The sequence below is a fragment of the Colobus angolensis genome, unplaced genomic scaffold (assembly GCF_000951035.1).
Source record: "Colobus angolensis palliatus isolate OR3802 unplaced genomic scaffold, Cang.pa_1.0 Scaffold178, whole genome shotgun sequence".
In the NCBI taxonomy this organism is placed as follows: Eukaryota; Metazoa; Chordata; class Mammalia; order Primates; family Cercopithecidae; genus Colobus; species Colobus angolensis.
The window spans coordinates 188,907-210,308 of record NW_012114910.1 but is presented as its reverse complement, the minus strand read 5'-3'; the positions used below and the strand labels follow the sequence as shown (position 1 = coordinate 210,308).

The window sequence follows — 21,402 nt, the reverse complement described above, 5'->3', positions numbered from 1 at the left end:
GGCTAACTTTTGTATTTTTAGTAGAGATGGGGTTTCACCATCTTGATCAGGCTGGTCTTGAACTCCTGACCTCATGATCCACCCACCTCAGCCTCCCAAAGTGCTTGGATTACAGGTGCGAGCCACCAAGCCTGGCCCCCATTTCATAATTTTAGAGAGTTTTAGACAGATGTAAATTGTCCAAGGGCTTACCTATATGCCTTTTCTACCTCCCACGTCTCTTCTAAGCTGATGTCATAGTCTGTAGGTAGAAAGCATGTAATAATTTTATTTAAAGACTTACTATTAAATTATTATGCTCCACATCTGATTTGAGATAAAATGGCCATGATGTACTTTCTAGTACCAATTCCTAGAGGATATATAAGGTTAAGAAACAAAATTGGTCTAGAAAAATTCAAGAACAAAAAAAGATCATCATGTTTGTTGGTTCACTTAGATTGTTCCAACTTCATGCCAAGTCCTGCCAGCCTCAGTTATTCGGCAAACATCATGTGTTAGAATCAAAATGCACACCTTTCCAAAGCAAAAACAAAAAAATCAGAACCTGTGTGATCAGAAAAGTATACACAAAAGTACACATTAACCCATCTGTCCAGGGGCTAAAAGGAATTAGCCTGAGCCTAGTGAGAATCACTCAGTGGACCCCAAATCCATTCCATATTGCCTTTCTCTGCTTGCGTATCCTCTGCCTTCCCTCCTTCTCTCCGGGGACTATCCTACTCTCTTTCCTTCCCTCGGTCTTTATTTTTACTTTACCTCATTTTCTGTCTCATTGGTTTTGATCCTCTGTGTTTCTTGAATGCTGTGATCCTGTGAAAATGTCTTACTTTCTGTATGTTTTCTGGGTCTAGGCTCCTTTTTTAAAATTTGTCTTTATTTTCATTATTATTATTACTATTATTATTATTAGAGTCAGGATCTTGCTGTGCCACCAAGGTTGGAGTGCAGTGGTGCCAACACAGCTCACTGCAGCTTTGATCCTCCCGCCTCAGCCTCTGGAATAACTTGAACCACAGGTGCACACCACCACACTCAGCTAATTTTTAAACATATTTTGTAGAGCTGGGGTCTTGCTGTGCTGCCCAGTGTGGTCTCAAACTCCTGGGCTCAAGTGATTCTCCTGCCTCAGCCTCCCAAAGCACTGGGTTTACGGGTGTGAGCCACTGTGCCCAGCCTAGGTCCATTCTTATGAGTTATCACATGTAGTGTGACTTTTGCTTTGTATTTTGGATTTCTGTATCACCCTCTATTTACCACTTGGCTCTGTGATTTGTGTCTCTTTGACATTGTCTTACCACCTGGTTTTGTTTACTCGTATGTGATGATAGGGAGCTGGGAGAGTCTCCATGTTTATTGTTTGGTCTTTCAGCTTTTTTGTTGCTTGTGTCTTTCCTCCAACCGGTAAGATAGGAACATTTAAATACATTCTTTCTTGGGGCTTTGATGGGGAGGGTTTCGTTCTGTTGCCCATGCTTGAGTGCAGTGCCATGATCATATAGCTTACTGCAGCCTCGAACTCCCAGGCTCAGGCGATCCTCACAATCTTAGCCTCCCAATGTGCTGAGATTATAGGCATGAACCACAGTCTTAAATGCATTTCTGATAGTCTAGTTGGGATGTGATATTTGGGTTCAGCTCTAAAAAACTAAGACCTTTACAGTAAGAGTTTAATGACGGGAAAAACAGAAGAGAGTACTCGAAAAACAGTGGCCTTGATCAATAGGCCCAGCCATTGCAGACATCTAATGATTTCTGAAAACACCTCAAAAAGCTGATTATAAATGTTCCTACAAAGTCAGGGATGCAATCAGAGGATGAACTTTGCCAAAGCAAAGCTCCTTTAAGAGAAAAAAATAATAGGATATGTACTCACACCCACACCCACACCCACACACACACACACACACACACACACACACGAGTATGACAAAAAGCAAACTGCAATGAGGAATTCATTTATACTTTTAGGTTCCTATACGCACATTAAAAAAAAAAAAAAAAGCAAAGAAAAACTCCACTGTAAATAACTCTGCCACATTCTAAATAAAGGTTTTGAATGGCTAGGGAGTCTGACTTGCTTCTAAAAGTTACAAGATTTGGTCATTTTTAATAGCATGTTTGGTCTTTCATCAAATTACTGTTCCTCAGAGTATTTGCTAAAGGCATAAAGGGGTTATTCTCAGTGGCCAAGATGCACAGTAGCAGAGGACATGACCAGAACTGCTCAGGAGAAAGTCACCAAGATGGGGGCTGGAATGGAAGAACTGCAACAGAGAAGCACATATCTATTTGGCAAAAAGACTTATAAAGTTACAAGGGGCGTCAGGGAAGTCACCGCACAGAGCTAAGTAAATTATAGATCCCACCTCTGGAGCCTCTGTAATATTGTCCACCAGCTCAGTTTCCAGGAGTACAGGGAATTGTTACTAAATTATTCAGCATTAACACAATTAGTTCAAGCAACTGGAGGGTACAAGCGTTTTGTCTTCTTTTAGTTCCCATCTATGTGTACAGGATTTTATTTTTCATTCCACTCTTCTTTTTGCTGTTCTGGTGATTCTCACTTTAAGAAGAACCTAGAAAATTGTTCAGTTTTGGCTAAAGATTCCAGTGAACTCTCTAACTTTATGCTACAGCTCTGGCATGGTTAAAAGCTCTGCCCAGCTCAGGCAAAATCAGAATCATTACACTCTGGTCACCTAGTCAGTGAGAATTTACTTCCATCCAAAAGTCTTAATTTTCTTATCTGCAAAATTGAAAATAATAACATGTAAATATATTTAAACACGTAGCAAGATGTCTGAAATTTTCAATAAAACCGTTTTTCTCTTCTTGCTACTCCTTCTCCATCATTTTTTCTTATTCATCAGCATAATCATTTTTAATATATTTTTAAAATGAGAAAGCAAAACATCAAGATACTAGGCTAACCCCCGTATTAGGAGAACAACCCTCAAATTGCGGTGTACTTAGTAGCAGCCCTGCCCGGGCCCAGGCTATGCCACTGTCCTCTCCTCTGATTCCCATAAAATAAATAAAACAGAGCCAGCATAAGCATAATCTTCAAGGACATTTTTCTTTTCTTGAGGGATTTATGTGCACCTCGGTCCCTGACTAACAAAGCATATAGAGGTGCAAAAAATATGTGTGGTGGCTTTGTAATTAGAGAAACATCTCTCATTGTTCTGCTCAAATCTTACTAAACCTCTCACATTCTCATTATGAGACCGTACCTTTGTTTCCTTCCGTGATCTCACCGTTCTCATCTGCAAATTGGGGTCACAGCCCAGCATACTGGGCACCTACCATATAAGGTTCAAATGAGATCGTGTGTTGCCATGGTGACAGGAACAAATTCTGTGATCACTACACTCAGGTTTGACTCCGGGCTTCATCACATAATCAGTTTGTCTCCCCTGCATCTTCTAGTGGAAATGACCATTCCCTTCAGTGACTTTCTCCTGATCTGGTAATGTGTATAATGTTACATTTATCAGGGGATTGCTGTGAAGATTGAATAGGCAAACTTTAACAAATTGTCAGCCATTTAGTAAACACTCAATAGATACTATCACTTTATTCAGATTACTTAAAATCTCTTTTTCTCTTGGGGGCGGGCGCAGTGGCTCATGCCTGTAATTCCAGCATTTTGGGAGGCCAAGGCGGGCGAGTCACCTGAGGTCGGCAGTTCGAGACCAGCCTGACCAACATGGAGAAACGCCATCTTTACTAAAAATTAAAAAAAAATAGCCGGCCGTGGTGGCATAAGCCTGTAATCCCAGCTACTCAAGAGGCTGAGGCAGGAGAAGCGCTTGAACACGGGAGGCGGAGGTTTCGGTGAGCCAAGATGGTGCCATTGCAGTCCAGTCCAGCCTGGGCAACAAGAGCGAAACTCCATTTCAAAAAAAGAAAAAAGAAAAAAGAAAGAAAGAAAAAGAAAAAACCTGTTTTTCTCCCCCATTTTCAGTTTCCTAGTCTCAACCATATATTCACAGAAAAAAAATGTCTGCAATCCAGTTGAGTTTTTCTTAGGATTAGGGAGAAACAGAAGTATGCATGTAGGGTTTTATTCTCTGCTGTTTCCCAATATTCCTCAGCCCTTCTGATCAGGCTCATTTGGATTCTGCTACTGCCTTCCATGGAAGCCCAGGGACATCTGATACTCTGTAGATTTCAGAACACATCTGCCGCGTTGTGGTAAATAGGTACAGAGAAAAGGAAGTAGTCCACGGAACTGAGCAGACAACAGTTAACAGTTCTCACTGAGGAATTGAGTTGGTGGCAGGAGCATGGGTGCACACGCAGGCTGTTGCTTTTCACCATCACCTGCAGTGTGGAAGGAGTCCCATCAACCCACTATGTTCATCACCTACCACATGAGGTTCAAATAAAATCAACAGCTGTTTCCTTCCAAAATCTCAGCTAGGGCTTTTCCAAATGCTAGCCCCCTTGACCCTCTTTTAAAATTGGGTGGTATTCAAAAGCGACAGGTACAGAGAGCAAAAAAGCATGATTTGACCCATACAGGGGTTGACTGATGATTGGCTGATTTCCTAAAAACTAAATGTGTATTTCATTTTTAAAGGCTTTAATGTGCACAAGAATTACCTGGGGGTAGTGTTAAAACACAGATTCTGATTCAATACGTCCGGGTGTACAGGTGTTGAATGAAATTCTGTATTTCTAACTAGCTCCCATGTGTTGCTGCTGGTGGTCTGCAGACTTCACTTTGAGTAATAAAAGTGTAGTGTATTATATTTCTCCTCTAGGATATAACATCTAAAGGGATTCCTAAACGTATTAAAATCTGAGGTGAGAGAGCCAGTGCTGATGAGAAAAGATGCTCATATCTTAACTGAGTATTCCGATTTTTGTGTACAAGGCTGCCTATTGAAATACTGTGTAACGAAATATTCAAAGACTTAGGGACAGAAACATGGATGACCAAATTAGGCCAAGGTGTGTATGTGCATGCAAGAGGGTGAATTAAATTAATTACAATGGAAATGATATGTACAGATGGAAAATACTGAACTATTTTTACAATACCACTGTCTAGAAAACATTCTTAGCCAGCCCAAAAGAAATTCTGTAAACGCTGTAACACTTTCATCTTTCTTAAATAATATGGTTCCATAAATAACTTTTCTAGGTCATTCCTATCTGTTGAAAAAATTACAAGCAACCTGTAGGCTGATTATATTACTTGAAGACTCATGAGGTAGTTTCCCATTTAAAAAATCAAATATAAAACCTTTCATCTGGTTAATATCTGGTCTATTCCATAGTTATGGAACTTGTTTACTGTGCATTTAGCAATGCAGAAAGACTGTAGCTGTTCTTTCTCTCTTCATGGCTTCATAAAAATGATTAAATAAGCCTAGTGCTTTATTAATTGATGAGATCGGCCATACAAGTGTTTAGCAGAGGTGTAGTTTTTAAAACGAGATTCTATTTACCAAATTTGTTTTGCATTAAGTAATGGTCCTCAAGAATTTGCTGTGAATGGATGGCATTGATGTTAATTGAGAAATATATTATTTTTTCTCATTTTATTAAGTTTTACATTTTAATAAAAGCATATTAAGAAAATAAATGCAGAAAATTATTTTTTTTTTAAACTCATAATCCAACCACATATATTGGGGGGGAAAAGATTGAATATGCAAATATATTTCCTTACAGGTTCTCCTGTATTGCTTTGTGGTATAGTTACTAAACTGAATCAATGTCAGAAATTAACTCCTCAATTTTTTTAAGGTGGGTTACCTGGATATCATGTACTCATTAGGTATAATCACATCTTTGGGATTTTTTTTTTTATGATTCTATGTTGTTTTCAACTGGGGAAATCTTCACATCAAAACAGTGAATAGTGGTTATAGACATGATTTGCATTCTCTTTAAATTAACTACTTAAATCAAAAGCATTGGCAATGTATATGCATTTATGGGGGTGAAGGTAACTGAAAGAATAACAGTAGAATATCTAAAAGTATTGAATATGGGTGAGCAGGATAATGGGTACTAATGGCTCATTTTTTTGGTAAAAGTTTGAATACATACATCTGTATTCATGGTTTGAAGTTAGTTATAAAAATGTTTAAATCTATTTTTTCATGTTCACACACATATTTTAACAGATATATGCCAGGCACTCTGACTGTATCACACATATATTTTAATAATTATATTCTACACACTTTTTATTATCTTGCCTCTGGTATTTATTAAGTTGCAACCACATTCTCGTGTTATAAATCTTACTTTTCTTAATGACTTTATGCTATTCTGTCATGTGAATATGCAATGAGTCACTTTCCAGTCATGCAGCATTTACATCTGCGCAATGCTTCCCTGTGAATTTCAGCTTCATACTTGTAATAGGAATCAATACTCTGAGTTTTTTTTGTACTGACTATCTTGTTGCAATCTATTTAAAAAACAGAATTATATAATCTGATTGTGTCATCCATAAACATATGACTGCTATTATTTTGCTTCAAGTGGGAAAACTATCTGCCTTCATGAGATGACTCTCAAATAGCTGACAAAATATGCAAGACTCTTCTTAAGAGAAAGCTGGCTGAATTTACTTCTCAGTGCATCTACAAACATAAGCATCGATTATCCACTCTCTCTCACCTGGTCCCTTGATAAGGAATGAGATGAACAGGGTGAGAGTCTGGAGCTACAGGGAAAAAAAAGAAAAGGATTAAGAGATGATTTGGGATTTTGCTCATGCACAAACTCAGCTAAGAAATCCTCCATGTGCATGTGTGTGCACATGTGTAGGTAAGCGTGTGTGTGTTTAGGGTTTCTGCTAATTTAAACGACTAATATTATTCTCTTTATTTATATTAGCAGCCAAAGATTTCCAACAGCTCTGGGATACCCCTATTTCTAAGTCGGGATATTGGACAAGAGAGAGCCAACTCTTGTTGTTTGACCAGGTTGAGACACGCGATGCTTACTTGCATTCCTGCCAAATTATTGGTGCAGAAGGCTCTGTCTGAGTAGGTAGAAGCTTCATGGAAATGACAATGAATTGTTCTCACAAGGCCGAAGATACAATTAAGCTGTGACTGCGTAGTCCAGCGCTCTTAACATGCAAACGGCCAGCAAAAAATAATGGCATGTCAAGTGCAATTTTCTCACCAGTCGCAGACACCATAAACTGTAATATAGTGTAATTATTTGGCATCCCATGTCCTTCATACTAAGCACCACCCAAACGATTTCCAAGTTACAGTGAAGAGGGAAGGTTAGAAGGTCAAATTTAAAGAGAGAAAATGAGTCAGTGCCTTGGAGGAAGAGAATTATAAATAGACGTGGCATTACCAGCAAGAGAGTTACATCCAAATAAGGAACAGCTCAGAAGCCCAGGTAGGAGGAAAAAAGGGAGGAAAGAGAACAGAGAAGTTTATGTAAGAGAGAGGATTTAGTATAGATGAACTATGACCACCTGCAGAGCAGACTGGGTTTCTTTTCCCCAAAATAAAGCAATATAATGAATTGAGGATCACAGGACTTGCAGAACAAGGACTAAAGCAACCTGAGCCAAAAATCGATGCTACATATACCCCCCCCACACACACACACACAGAGAGAAAGGCTGAGCATCTCTAATCCGAAAATCTGAAATCTAAAAAGCTCCAACATCTGAAAGTTTTTGAGCACTGACATGACACCACAAGTAGAAAATTCCACACCTGACTTCACATGATGAGTCACAGTCAAAGCTTTGTTACATAAAAACGCTATTTTAAAAAGTACAGAAAATTTCCCTCAGGCTATGTGTGTAAGGCAAATAGGAAACATAAATGAATTTCATGTTTAGACTTGGCTCCGTTTTCCAAGATATCTCAATATATGTGCAAATATTCCACAACCTGAAAATATCTCAAATCTGAAATACGTCTGGTCCTAAGCATTCTGGAAAAACGATATTCAATGAACATGTGGAGCGTGAGTGTGTGTGTGTGCGCGTGAGTGTGTGTGTGTGTGTATTCCTGTTCCATAGGGGTTGTATCTTAAATATATAATATCTGAATCCCATACACTCAGAAGTGAGGAAATTGCACCCAACAGAAGTGACTTTTTTCCCAGTTACTTTGTAGTAGAACTAAAAGAGAAAGAAGCCAGATCTCCAAGAGATCCTTGCTTATCTTTCTAACTTGACACAAGAGACTTTAAAGCCTAGTTCTCTGTGTTTCAGCGCAACAGACTGAATGTTTATGACCTTAGTATGTTGAGTTTTAATCTTCAATTTGATGGTATTAAGAGGTGAGTCTGTTGAAAGGTAGTTTGGTCATGAGGGTGGAACTCTCATGAAGGGAACTAGAGCCCTTCTGAAAGAAGCCCCAGAAAGCTTCCTTGCCCTCTTTCTACCAGTGTGAGAATACAAGAAGATTGCAGTCTACAACCTGGAAAAGAGCCCTTACCAGAACCAACCATGCTGGCACCCTGATCTTAAAGACTACCAACCTCCAGAATTGAGGGTAATAAATTTCTGTTGTTTATGAGCCACCCAGTCTATGTTAACTTGTTATACAACCAGAACTAAAATGCACTCAGTTACCCTGACCCTCTCTCAGCTCTGTAAATAGCCTTGAACATGCTATTTCCTCTATCAAAAATGCTTTTTCTCTTTATCCCTGAACCCTGGTTCAACAACAGGTTAATGCATATCAGCTTCCAGGTTATTTCCTTTGGGAAGATTCCATCCTCCCATAGAATAGGGCAGCTTCCTCTGCATATGCTTCAAGAGAACCACATTCCTTCATTTCAGAGCACTTGTTTCAGTTTTCTTGTGATGTTTCTTCATTTGATTTTCTGTTTTAATATCCGTCTCCCTCTAGGAGCTCACTGGTTCCATGCAGAAGGCATAGATAGACCTGTGTTTGCTCAGAGCTGAGAACCCACTGGCAATGAAATACTCTGCAGATAGTAGGTGCTCAATAAATATTTGTGGCATGGTTGTATGAATCACCATCCTGACTTCCAGCCAAGGGTTCTCATAATGACATCAAGCTGTCTACCATAAACAGTATCTGCACATTTTACCACAGAACAGTATTTTTGTGTTGTGTGTCAGATACATCAAAAACCACCACAGGTTTTCTCTTTCCTAAGACCAGAACAAATAAGCAGATTTGGGTTAAGTGTCTCGTGAGCCACTTTTTTCTCTCTCACAATTTCCAAAGAAAGTCAACACTGAGGTACATGGAGATGTGAATGCTCAAAGTTTATGTGTTTATGAACAGACTCTGCCCTGCTTTGGTCCACAGAGAACTGGAGGCAGGAATGGAGTCTGTTTGGCTGGTATTTGCTTTTCAGAAATCCAGACAAAAGCTTTCTGCTCCAGTTTGTACCATAAGCCCAAACACAAAAGTCTGAAGACAGTTGGAAGACAACATGTTGCTTTATGACAGTGGTAAGAAAGACAGTCTCCACTGAGGTAATGCTGCAGCTTTTTGAAAGACAGTTGTTTAAACAAGTTAACTTTTTCTTCACACCCACTACCTCAAAGAAAGACTTTCAATATCAATACATAGAAAATATTTTTTAACTACCCAGATGGTCTATAAAACATCCATGTGAAAGAGAGAATATGAAAGCTCCTTTATTGAAAAATATCATTAAGCTTATATGACTATTATAAATTCTTCCAATATGTACATAAATTATTCATTTATTTTTTCACGTAAAGTATTTACTGAGCAGTTCCTATATACAGGCAGGGTTCTAGGTTGTGGGAATACAGAGTAAAGACCAAAGGACTCAAAAATCCTTTTCTTTGTGGAACTTGCGTCCTAGAAGAGACAAATAATAAACATAATAAGGTATAGAGTATGTTAGATAATGATTGTCAGGAAGACAAAAAAATCAAGCATAGACAAAGGGTATGAAATATTAAAGGAAGAACAATTACATTTTAGAAGAACTGATAGGGAAAGCCTCTCTAAGAATATGACTTTCAGGCCAGGCACGGTGGTTCACACCTGTAATCTCAGCATTTTGGGAAGCCAAGGCCGGACAACTGCTTGAACCCAGGAGTTCAAGATCAGTCTGGGAAACACAGGAGATCCCAACTCTACAAAAGATTTAAACAAAAATATCCAAGCATGGTGGTGCATGACTGTAGTCCCAGCTATTAAAGAGGGACTATTCACTTGTGCCTGGGAGGTCGAGGCTGCAGTGAGCTGTGATCCCATCACTGGACTCCAGCCTGAGTGACAGAGCAAGACCCTATCTTAAAAAGAAACCAATATATATGACCACTGATTTCATTCTATTTCAACAGAAAATATAGAAGCTTATGTTGCTTCTGACCAAGGGAAGCATCTTACTCCCAGTCATCTTACTCTCTCCCCCAAGACTTTGCATAAACTCCTCTATCTTGCTGGGGCACTGCACTTCCCACCCCACACCCCCGGGTTGGTGACTCTTCAAGACAAACAGAAACATCACCTCCACACTATACAACATGTCCCTGTGCAGGGACTCCCAAAGTCTTGTTATTCACCTAGTGAGGTAATTGTTAATTTATCTGCCACTCCAACTACAAACACATACACATACAATTAAGAATGCAATTACAACTATAATTACTATATAGCAGGCACTATGCTTCTATTATTTTCTTTACTCTTAAAAGTTCGTATTTATCTTATTTGCATAATCCTTGAAAAACTTCAGTAATCTTCTCACGGTTAACACCCAGAAAGTGGCCAAGCCCATATTCAAACCTCGAGAGAATACATCTCTGATGCTAAGGAGCTTTCTCAGCATCCAGCTGCCTACCAATATACTAAAAACAGATGATGGATGCTGTAAGGTTACATGTGAGGCTCTGAAGAACCTATCACTCAAAAACTAACTCTGCCCTTGAGCTTGAACTCAACCTGCTAGGTCAGAGGCCTCACCATGGTGACTCGCAGGAGCGCCTTTCAAAGAGCAGGTGTGCTCATAAGTAAGGAATGCTTCTCAGCCAGTTCCTGGGGAGAAGCTGGGAGGTGAAGTGGTTTAAAGAGTCGGATGTGGAAGAGTGTGCACAGAGATAAAACGCTGTAAAGCACCGGTGGGCATCCCGATACAGATCATCTTCGCACTCAGCTTGACTCATAATCTGAAGCTGTCACCTGAAATGTATTTTTGGCTACGCTACATCCCAAGATCCTCCAAGGCTACGCTGTCATAATTCAGGAGCATTTTTATTTAAAGGGAAATAGGTATGATGGGAAATATTCGCAGAAAAGTTTTCCAGAAAATAAACTCTGATTTCACAATTATTTGGGAATTGGTTACGGTAGGAAGCCGTGAAAAGCCTAGATAAAAACCATCACTAAGACTCAAAAGCATTTTGGCTATTTCAAAATCCTAGGGTTCACCGGCAACATTTCTGTCATTCAGAGAAGCATGAACATCTCATGTGTCAATAAGTCACAAGAAGATGCTGAATGCCTGGCTGTTTACCTCTACCTCTATTACCTCATGTAAGGAATGGAGGTGAAATCAGTTATCAGATTCTGAGTCCAAAGCAACCCCACTTTAATTACTTTTTCTACCCAGATAAAAACGAAATGTTCTTCTGGGCATAGCATGTTTTGTTATTTACATTATGCAAGACACAGTCACAGTGATATACCTTCACAAAGAGGTAACTAAGAAAAGCAAGGAAAAAGCGTCCATCATGTAAATACGCATGTATTCCCAGAATTTCATATAGTATGAGAATGTCTTGCCTTAGGGCTGATTACAGAGGTTCTGAATATCCAGAAGTAGGCATTTAAAGACTTTACATTCCGTACTTGATAACTCGTCAGTGTAAATTACAGTTTAAACTCCAGTTAGCTGGTTCCTAATATGTAATAAGGTACAGAGGGTGAAATAATGGCCATTGGAATTTCCAATAGGATTCAAACTCAGGTAGATAATTTACCATTCTGTGATATTGGTTTGGTTTATTAATCCATCTAAAACCCACTTTTGTACCTACAAAAAAGGTAAGATAATGCTGGTAAAGAAGCCCATATCCAAAACCCATGGGGCCAGAAGTATTTTGGAATTCAAAACTGTTCACACTTCAGAAACACTAAGGTATATAAACTATATGGTAAGTAACACCCTCAGCAGGGTCTGGGGCAGCACCCTGTAATCAATCACATTAACATTTTTGCAGCAAAATATATGAAGTCACAATTACGCATTACGACTATAATAGCCTTAAGTCGGTTCTGCTCCCTGAGTTTGTATCAAGGATATAAAAAAATCTTCCAGATTTTATATTTTGAACTTATGACAAAGGGAGTGCAGACTTGTTTTATACATATATATTTGTATCCATGCATGCAAATGAACATACATATGCGTATACTGCAGGGGGGGCTATTGTTAGAATCAAAAAGTTTGGTGCCTACAAAGTACTTTTATAATAGCGTTCAACAGATAATAAATACTCAGTATTGGCCAAAATATAAGTTCCTTAAAGGCAGAGATCACTGTTTTGTTCATTGATATGCCTCCCATGCCTAATAGAGCATCTGGCACATAGGAAAGGCTCAATAAATATCCATGTAATGGTTCATGGTATCTCCTCACGCAGGCTTTCTTTATCCAAGTAGAACCATATGAAATGAGAAACATAATCCTTGGAGAGGCTCAATTTGTTTTGCAAGACAATAGGGTAAAAGCATTAATGCAATCGGAAGTTCCCAGTGAAACACAAAGAGTTAACTCAAGTCCTGAAGATCAATATTTAATTCCCCTCCTATTTTTCTTTTAAATCATTGCATTTGGGAAGTGAATAACATTGGCCCGATTCACTTCTAAACTGACTTATCAAGAAAATCAGTCATTGGCAGGCTCCTAATTGGAATTATACCTACATGAAGACGCGCATCAAAATTAAAAGGAGCTTATGAACAGTGCTGAGGAATAAACACGTGTAGTCTCCAATAACCCACAGTGTGATTTTGGAAAGCAGGCAGCCTATGTCTACCAAAGAACATTTGTCTGACCTGCCAACAGGAGCAAAACAAATGTAAGTCCAGTCTAACACACACACACACACACTCCACTAAACTAAAATTTTGATTTTGTACATTTGATTTCATCTGACAATGAATGAACTAGTTTCCTACTGCAAAGATTTTCAAATAGTACAATGCACAGTTAAGCATCTACTTTAAGAACTTCCTTTTCTCCATCCTAGGTTAATTATTGAAAAAACAGATGATAAAACAAAAAAGATAAATATCTACCTGCAATTATAGATATCTGCATGTCCTTAAAATAAAATAAAACAAAATAAATTCTCAGCAACTGAAGTGGTAGGAATTCAAACTGAGAAAAGACGCATATCTCTTCCAATTACTATAAACTAGAGAAAAGGTTTGGCGTGAAGTCTCTCTCATGAGAATGAGAAAGAAAACGTCATTTGTTTATGCATTATATAAGCAGTGTTATATTTTATTGATAGCCGAGTGGAAGAGGCGATAGGAGAAGCTTTCCCTACAAGACCATTTAAAACTGTTACCTTGGGATTAATCCTATTCCTAACAGAATGTCATGTATACTCACTAACCATCTGTCCCAAACAGTTTACAGCTAAGTGTGGCCACAACTAAAAAGACTCTGGTATTAAACATCTTAAGACCACTAACAGACCCTGAAATTGAGATCTTAAAAACAAAGCTTACCCGGCCAACAAGAATCGGTTCAGGTCCAGAAAACTCTTCCAGGACAAACATTTGATTCCAAACCCAGCCTCTTTTGGAGCGGTTCAAAATTCGCTGTTCTTCACCCAGACTGTTTATTTCCAAAGGGGATCCACTCATTAAAACTTGAGGCTGATTCATTGGAGCCATGTAAATGCAAGGGGGAAGAGTAATCCATAATATTATTAATGGAGTCCAGAGATCCAAGAGCATTTCCGCTAGCCGTTCTGGCATGGTCCCACCAGTTAAGCAAATCACCACGAAAATGAGACAATTATTTTTTTTGTCTCCGGTCTGCAGCCATCCAATTCATCATGCAGTGCCGAGCATTTACTTACAGCTCTGCCACGTGTCTATAGCATGGGAAACAGACATCATCTAAGCAGCTTTTCTAAGACCACAATCCATTGGCTTTTCTTTTCATTGAAATTTCCTGCAAAAACAAGGAGGGAGAAAGATAAGGGTCTACTCAAACAGGTTTTAAAATAAAATCACTGCTTTTCAAAAGCACCTAAAGTGAACAATGGTGGGCACTTCTCAAACTCTTGAGTTAGAAAGTGGATCTGAATAATTAGAATAAGTAGGCTAGTAAGTCCTTTAATTTTTAAGCTTTATTTAGATTGTAATTTTCATTTGTAGCTATGCGACCTATCAGAAACGGTTCACGTAATAGAAGTTCTCCTTTTCCTCCTTGCTTCTTTCTTTCCCATCTCCCTCTCTTCCTTCTTGTCTTCCTCTTGACTTTCCTCTTCTCTCCGTCCCTTCCTCTCTCTTCCATTCTTTTTCGTTTTAACAATTGGGAGTGTATGCTAACATAGCCCACTTGTCGAACAGATTGTAAGCCTTTTACTTTTATTTTCTTCTTTTTTTCCTTTTTTTTACCTGTTTAAGGACACATTTTAGTTCCTTTTATGCTAAACTCCATGAAATAACTAGCTTTGAATTAACAACATTAAAAAAATACAAATGAGAATGGGAAGGGGAATTTAAACCAACTTTGACAATCTTAGCTTCCAGGATTCATCAGAAGGGATTGCCCAGTTCAAGATACAGAATGCAATCCTCTGCCAGGATGCTAATAATGAGTGAATAAAATTAGATTGCTTCCAGAGAAAAATTCTGTAATTTTTCTTGTATGCTATCATCAGGACAGTGTCAGGGTCCCCATTCTAAATGTACAGTTAAACAGGAGATTTAAATTATGGAAAGTTCCCTTGGGAATAAAATATGGTTAAAAAAAAAAAGTAATGTAATGTTCAATTGAAGAGATTCAGAAAGGCAAGGGCACAAAAAAAATCCCCATTACCTGAGGTGTCAGATACATTTTTTGCTTACCCTCAGTGTGGCAAAACGTGTTTCTTCCCTCTCAAAAAAAAAATATTTTTAAAGAAATACTGTTCACTGCAGATCCAAGAGAGAAGCTTTGCTGAATTAAACTCAGTGGGAAAATATTTTCTCAGGACACCGTCGGGAACAGTGTGGTTCAGGGAATTCATAACAGGGAAGGAAACCTTTCACCTCTAGGTCTCTGGTTCCATTCTGGCTCAGAATAAGAAAGCTAGAAAGTCATTGACATTCGCTGGGCTGGTGAGTGGCCTCACTGAAGCCAGCTGAAAGGGGCAGACCCAGATTGTACTGCAAATACAGGCAGTATCTGATCTAACAAGATGGCCAGTGGAATCACCCTGCTTGTCATTCTTTGCCTGGGCTCAGCTCAATCACCGGGACTCTATCATTCGAAAGGGCTCAACCCTGATGAGTACAGAGGAGCCACGACAAGCAGCAGTTGCTTTGGAAATGGAAGAAAAAAAAAAACAAAAACAGCTTTCAATGGGAAACCAATACAGAGAAAACAGAGTCCAGAACAAAGTCTTCTCCTTCCCCTGGAATTGCAGAAAATCTTCCCCCTAAAACAGATTCCCCTTAAGTCTTTCTCTCACGCCAGTGTGTGAGCAGACCTTGGCAGGCTTCAAAACTTAAACTAAACAAAATCCAAAAAGTCCCCATAAAGAAACCCCCAAATCTTTGTGTCTTTCTGAATGCTCAGGCCACTTATTACTTTAACAGCATTTACAGCACACCCATGCTGTGCTCCCTCTAGACCTGAGGGAGAAGTTGGTGCTAAAGGAGTCTTGAGCGTGCTGAGGACTGTCTGTTCTTGAAACAGATACACCTGGGTTTGGATCCCCGCTCACCCTGCTTGCTGTCTCTGTAATGATGGACAAGATATTCAAGTTTTCTGAGCTTCAGTCTTTTCTTCTGCAAAGTGGTACCTAATAGGACAGTAGTGTGGTTCAGAAATAAGACACATGTAAACCAGTCAGATCATGGGAAATACTCGGTAAACTGGAATCCATGTGGTTATCCCGAGCTAGATGTGTGGTGATGACAGGATTCCTGCCCTAGAGAGGCTTTGAGAAAAAAAGATGAATAAATGAGCAGAGTGAAGCGATGTAACCTCCGCAGTAAAAGTTGGTAAGGTATGAGGGTGTCACAAAGGTACTCAAAGATCTTCCCTGTGGTGGAGGATGAGGATGGTGCTACAGGAGAAAGGCCTGTGCCATTTTACACACATGGTGAGATCCATTCTAGTCATAGAGCCTCAGCCTAAAGACCTCTCAGAGAAAAGGAACTTGTTCTTTCCAGTTCTCCCCTACTCCATGATAGACCGTAACTGAATGGGCAAAAGCCATGTATGCTGCTCTCCAAAGGCATACGTTTTGTTTGTTTGTTTGCTTACTCAAGCTCATACTTACGGGCTCAAGTGATCCTCCTGCCTCAGCCTCTAGAGTAGCTGAGCATGCACCACCATGCCTGGCTACTTTGATTATTACTATTATTTTTATAACTGGGGGCGGTTGATCTCGAACTCCTCGCCTCAAGCAATCTTCTCACTCCAGCCTCCCAAACAGCTGGGATTACAGGCATGAGCCACGGTGCCGGGTTGGCCTGGGTTCTACAGCAGCAGAACAATGAGATGGTTGTGAGAGTGACCTCTAGTGTCAGCCTGCTTGGGGTCTGAATTCTAATTCTTACACTGACCAGTTGTGTAACAGTGGAGGGAGGGATAATTAATAACAATAGCAACGAAACAATGATAATAATACTGACCTGACAGGTTAGTTTTGAGGACTAAAGGAAATACTCTTGGCACGTCAGATAGGACAGACTAGTATGCACAGTTCTTTAAAATTTTGCCAAACACTCTGCAAGTAAGTATACTCTGGCATTTGCTTTGTTGCTAATGATTGTGAGATAAGAAAATTTCATCTCAATTTAAATTCATAACAGACACTTTCATGGAAACCACCAAGTGGCAACGAGGATGGACTGTGGTATGTTGGATGGACTGCAGCATAGATTACAGTGAGTTCCCTCTACCTGAACTCATTAGAATAAGTTAAAAAACAATAATAGACCCTAGGCCAATGTTACACAATGGCATAGCTTGAGTAGTCAGAATGAGTAGGTTAAATGAAAAGGGAATACGTGTGTAGTCACAAATAGTATCCAGTAACGTGGTATCTTACTGTTAGATAAAGCGTATAATGCCTTGCCTTGTTGTGTTCAAAACTGAGGCAGAGAATAATGAAATGATGTACTCAAGGAGCACCTCTAAGAAAAGAGAGAACCATTATTTGAACCTAGGTAATGTACTTTCAAAATTCTTTCTGAACAAGACCCTTCCTCTCATTGCAGAAATATTTCATGAGCATATACTGTATGTCAGGTACTGGGGGAAAGAAAGGCAAATGGGTCAGAACTCCTCTCTTCAGGAAGCAAAGAATCTGTTTGGCAAAGATAAAGAACTACATAATCAATTCACTGAAACGTAGTCTTAGAAGGTTTAAAAGAAACATAGAGTGATGGGTAAGCCACGCATGTTGGCAGCATTAACGAAGGTTTCTTAGAGGGGATGTCATTTAAATGTTGAAACAAAGTTAACCACCTGAGAAGGGGGTATCAGTGAAAGAACATTTTAGTCAACCAAGGGATACAAACAAGACCACCAACTAATCTAAGATCTCTGAATGAATCAGCATCTAAGATAATTTTCAAATTATTATTTGCAGAATCACCCAGTCCGTGGTCACTCCATCTTTTTTCTTATCCATCTAATTCATAATAATGATGGTCTCTACAGAGTGCATGTTAAATATGTAGCCATTTCCTCTGGCAGTTCTTTGTGAAGAGAAGAGCATGTTTGGTGTCTCCAAAGGTCAAGTCATATACCACAGAGAGGGTGTGAGGGGCAACTGAGTGCTATTTCCGTGCAACTTCTCAATTTTCAGGGGTTTCTAGGGGTGAGATGGCCAATACCCTGAAGTCAATGGTATAGCCCTGGGGAGAAATTAGCCCAACTCAGGGGAAGCCCTTCATCTACACAGGTCTTTCCCGTCACATCACCTGTAGGGAGCTTCTAGAGACTGAAACACTTATATGCCACCTCTTAGATTTTGCCAAATTCTTAAATCATCTGTATTATTACTTTAAATTTTACTGAAATAAGCTCAGTTTTCAAAATATTTACTTTTAAATGGAAAGCTAATATTATTTGCCTTAATAGAATATAACTTTAAAATGATGATGTTAATAGCAAACACTTAGAAAGTACTCAGATAATATTAAATCATAAAGAACTATACGTACATAGATATATACATATAAATTCACGTCTGTTCTTCAAAATAACTCTCTAATATAACATCATTATTACTTTATTTCATCATTCCCATTGTAGAGATAACCAAATTGAGGTACAGGGAGATTAGTATTTTAAGTAATGTTTTATTTTTACTAAACTAGACACTGTTAAAAGCCTGAGGTCATCTCACTATTTGCTAAAAAGAAAGACCAGCCATAGTTAGAGACAGACTGGTTAATATTTAATAAGTGGCTCTTTGAAAGAAAAAATTCTGATTTGTAATGTTTTCTGATTTCCATGGCATAAATACTTCCACCATGACCAATTTTAAGCTTCCAGTTGGCCATTAACCAGCTCTGAAAATTACTGAAAATTTAACCATCAGCTCTGTTAAAACCCAGTAAAGAGCCAATGCTAGCACACCTGTAGTGAGGTGCTTCTCAAATATTAATATGTATCCAAATTACCTGGAAATCTTGTTTAAACACAGATTATGAATCACTTAGGTTAGTGTGGGATTTGAGATTCTGCATTTCTTGTAACCTTCCTGCAATGCTGATGTTACTTACTGATTTGAAAACCACACTTTGCGAAGCAAGTAATTCTAAAGAAGACTGGCTCCCAGCTCAGACCTCCTCGAGATAACCTAAAGGACTCAGTGGTGTGGTGGAAGAGTCACTTCCTCCCTCATGTCATTGAATGTCATGCCATCAACTACTTCACCACCACTGTGAATAAAGGACTGAACACATAGATTTGGGAAAACCTTGAACTAGGGTGTATGAATATATGGAATCTTATATGATGTCACAATGCTTTCCTCTCCTCACATATCTATTTTACGTGAGGCAGTGGGAAAATTGCTGAGCTAACTGGTGTGTTCACAGGCACATGCATGATATCAGGGAGTGTTGGGATTTAGTCTTCAGGGCGATCCTGCTAATTCGAAAGAAATGGGACTCTGCTGTGACACTTGGAACCACACTATTTGTATGCTTGTACCTCTGCCATGGGCAGACTAACACTGCCCTCTTAGAACATCAGAGAATGGCTTTGTAGAAACTTTTGAGATGCAACTGAGCCTTACGTCCGTGTTATCAGTATTGATAAATATTGTGAATAGCAGCTGCATACACAAACTGCTTAACTTTATGCAAGGAAGAAGAAATTGAGCAAGGTTGTAAAGCTGGGGTAAAAAAATCAATTTATTTTTACATTTTCCAACCACAGTATGTGTGTCTGACCAAGCAATCTACTTTATTATAATGCTGTTGCATTGATTTACACCCAGATAGTGAGATGAAGAGATTTTTCAGTTTCCCTGGAATTCTTACATATAAGAAAGTCTTTAGAATTCCCCCATATGATGATATCTTTTCCTGGGTAAAATACGTATAATCTGACTTATCATTCACACTTATATTTCAGAGATAATTCTAATTACAGCCTGAATTTCACTCTGCTGATTCCAACATTATTTTAAGGTGAACTCAGTCAATTCACAGATATATAAGTCATTATGCAAAAACTTATTACACCATCCATTTTGTAAACAGTGTGGATTAAAGTTCAAAATGATGAACCACACGCTGATCGGTGAAGTCTAAAACAAAAACAGGCTTTTACAGACACTTCAGGATTCAATCCAGCAGATTATTGTGGTTGACAGGAAACTATGCTTTTATTATCCACTAGGCTTAGCAGCCACAATATTTCATGAAAGCAAAAATGACACCGAGGACCAGTGAGTTTCTATTAAAAATGTTTCTGACCTTGAATTTAGAGCCATTAGCAGCCTGCTTCGAAACAGGTAAATGCACATTGAATTCAAAGTGGTATTTCACGAAAGCAGGAGATGGCGATTCAGTGTGTGACCCGGAGCAATTCACGCCAAGCCCTGGCTGACTGGGACTGAGCAGGTAGAAAGAGCCTTTGGATTTTAGAGAGGAAATATAGTTGCATGTATTCAAATATAAATAATACAAGAAGATCACCTTTCCTACAGCCTTCAGAATTCTCTAACCAGATTCCCTTGGCAGAAACATATTCTGAAATTGTTTATGTACACACACACACACACACACGCACACCCACGCACACGCACATATTATTTTGTATATCCTTCACTCAGCCACAACCCTTCTGGTCATCATTCTTTGGCATCAGACCACGTATTTATCCAGATGTCAATCTGTCCAAAAGCATATTGTCTGCTTGTTTTACCATCCAGAATAATATCTGTCAAATCCTTTGTGTGTGTGTGTGTGTGTGTGTGTGAATTGGAGTTTCACTCTTGTTGCCCAGGCTGGAGTGCAATGGCGCTATCTCGGCTCACTGCAGCCTCCGCCTCCCCGGTTCAAGCAATTCTCCTGCCTCAGCCTCCCGAGTAGCTGGGATTACAGGCGCCCACCACAATGCCCAGCTAATTTTTTTTTTTTTTTAATTTTTAGTAAAGATGGGATTTCACCATATTGGCCAGGCTGGTCTTGAACTCCTGAACTCAGGTGATCCACCTGCCTTAGCCTCTCAAAGTGTTGGGATTATAGGCATGAGCCACTGCGATCGGCCTCAAATCCACTTTTTGCTCTGTTATTGCTATGCTACTGTTCTCTACCTGAAGTTTTTGTTTTCTTTAAGTTCTATAATTGTTGGTTTCCTTTGGGAACATCAATAAATAAATGCCTGTCCTCCTCCTTCTTTCCCAAGGTAGAGTCACAAGTTTGTTCTTCACATAGAAATGTTTCTGTTATAGAAATTTCAGAATGAGGTGACTAAGCCAGTGACAAAGACAATAAAGTCAAAATAAGATCTCTTCTCTAGTGTTATAGAACCAGACCTTTACTTAGAAAACTTTCTTGGAATCATCAGTTTAGTTAAGATATTAATAATAATTTTCTGGCCAGCCGCGGTGGCTCACGCCTGTAATCCCAGCACTTAGGGAGGCCGAGGCGGGCGGATCACGAGGTCAGGAGATCGAGACCATCCTGGCTAACACGGTGAAACCCTGTCTCTACTAAAAATACAAAAAATTAG

General features: G+C 39.2%; 1 protein-coding gene across 1 annotated transcript in view; it reads right to left on the bottom strand.

Annotated features, from left to right (window-relative positions):
- CDH8 (cadherin 8, type 2) overlaps nucleotides 1-21,402 on the bottom strand; it is a 387,613-nt gene that overhangs the window by 357,753 nt on the left and 8,458 nt on the right. Inside the window, exon 2 of the mRNA XM_011938783.1 lies at nucleotides 13,707-14,157. Coding sequence (XP_011794173.1) covers nucleotides 13,707-13,958 — 252 coding nt within the window. The 5' untranslated portion in view covers nucleotides 13,959-14,157. The remainder of the gene's footprint in view (nucleotides 1-13,706; nucleotides 14,158-21,402) is intronic.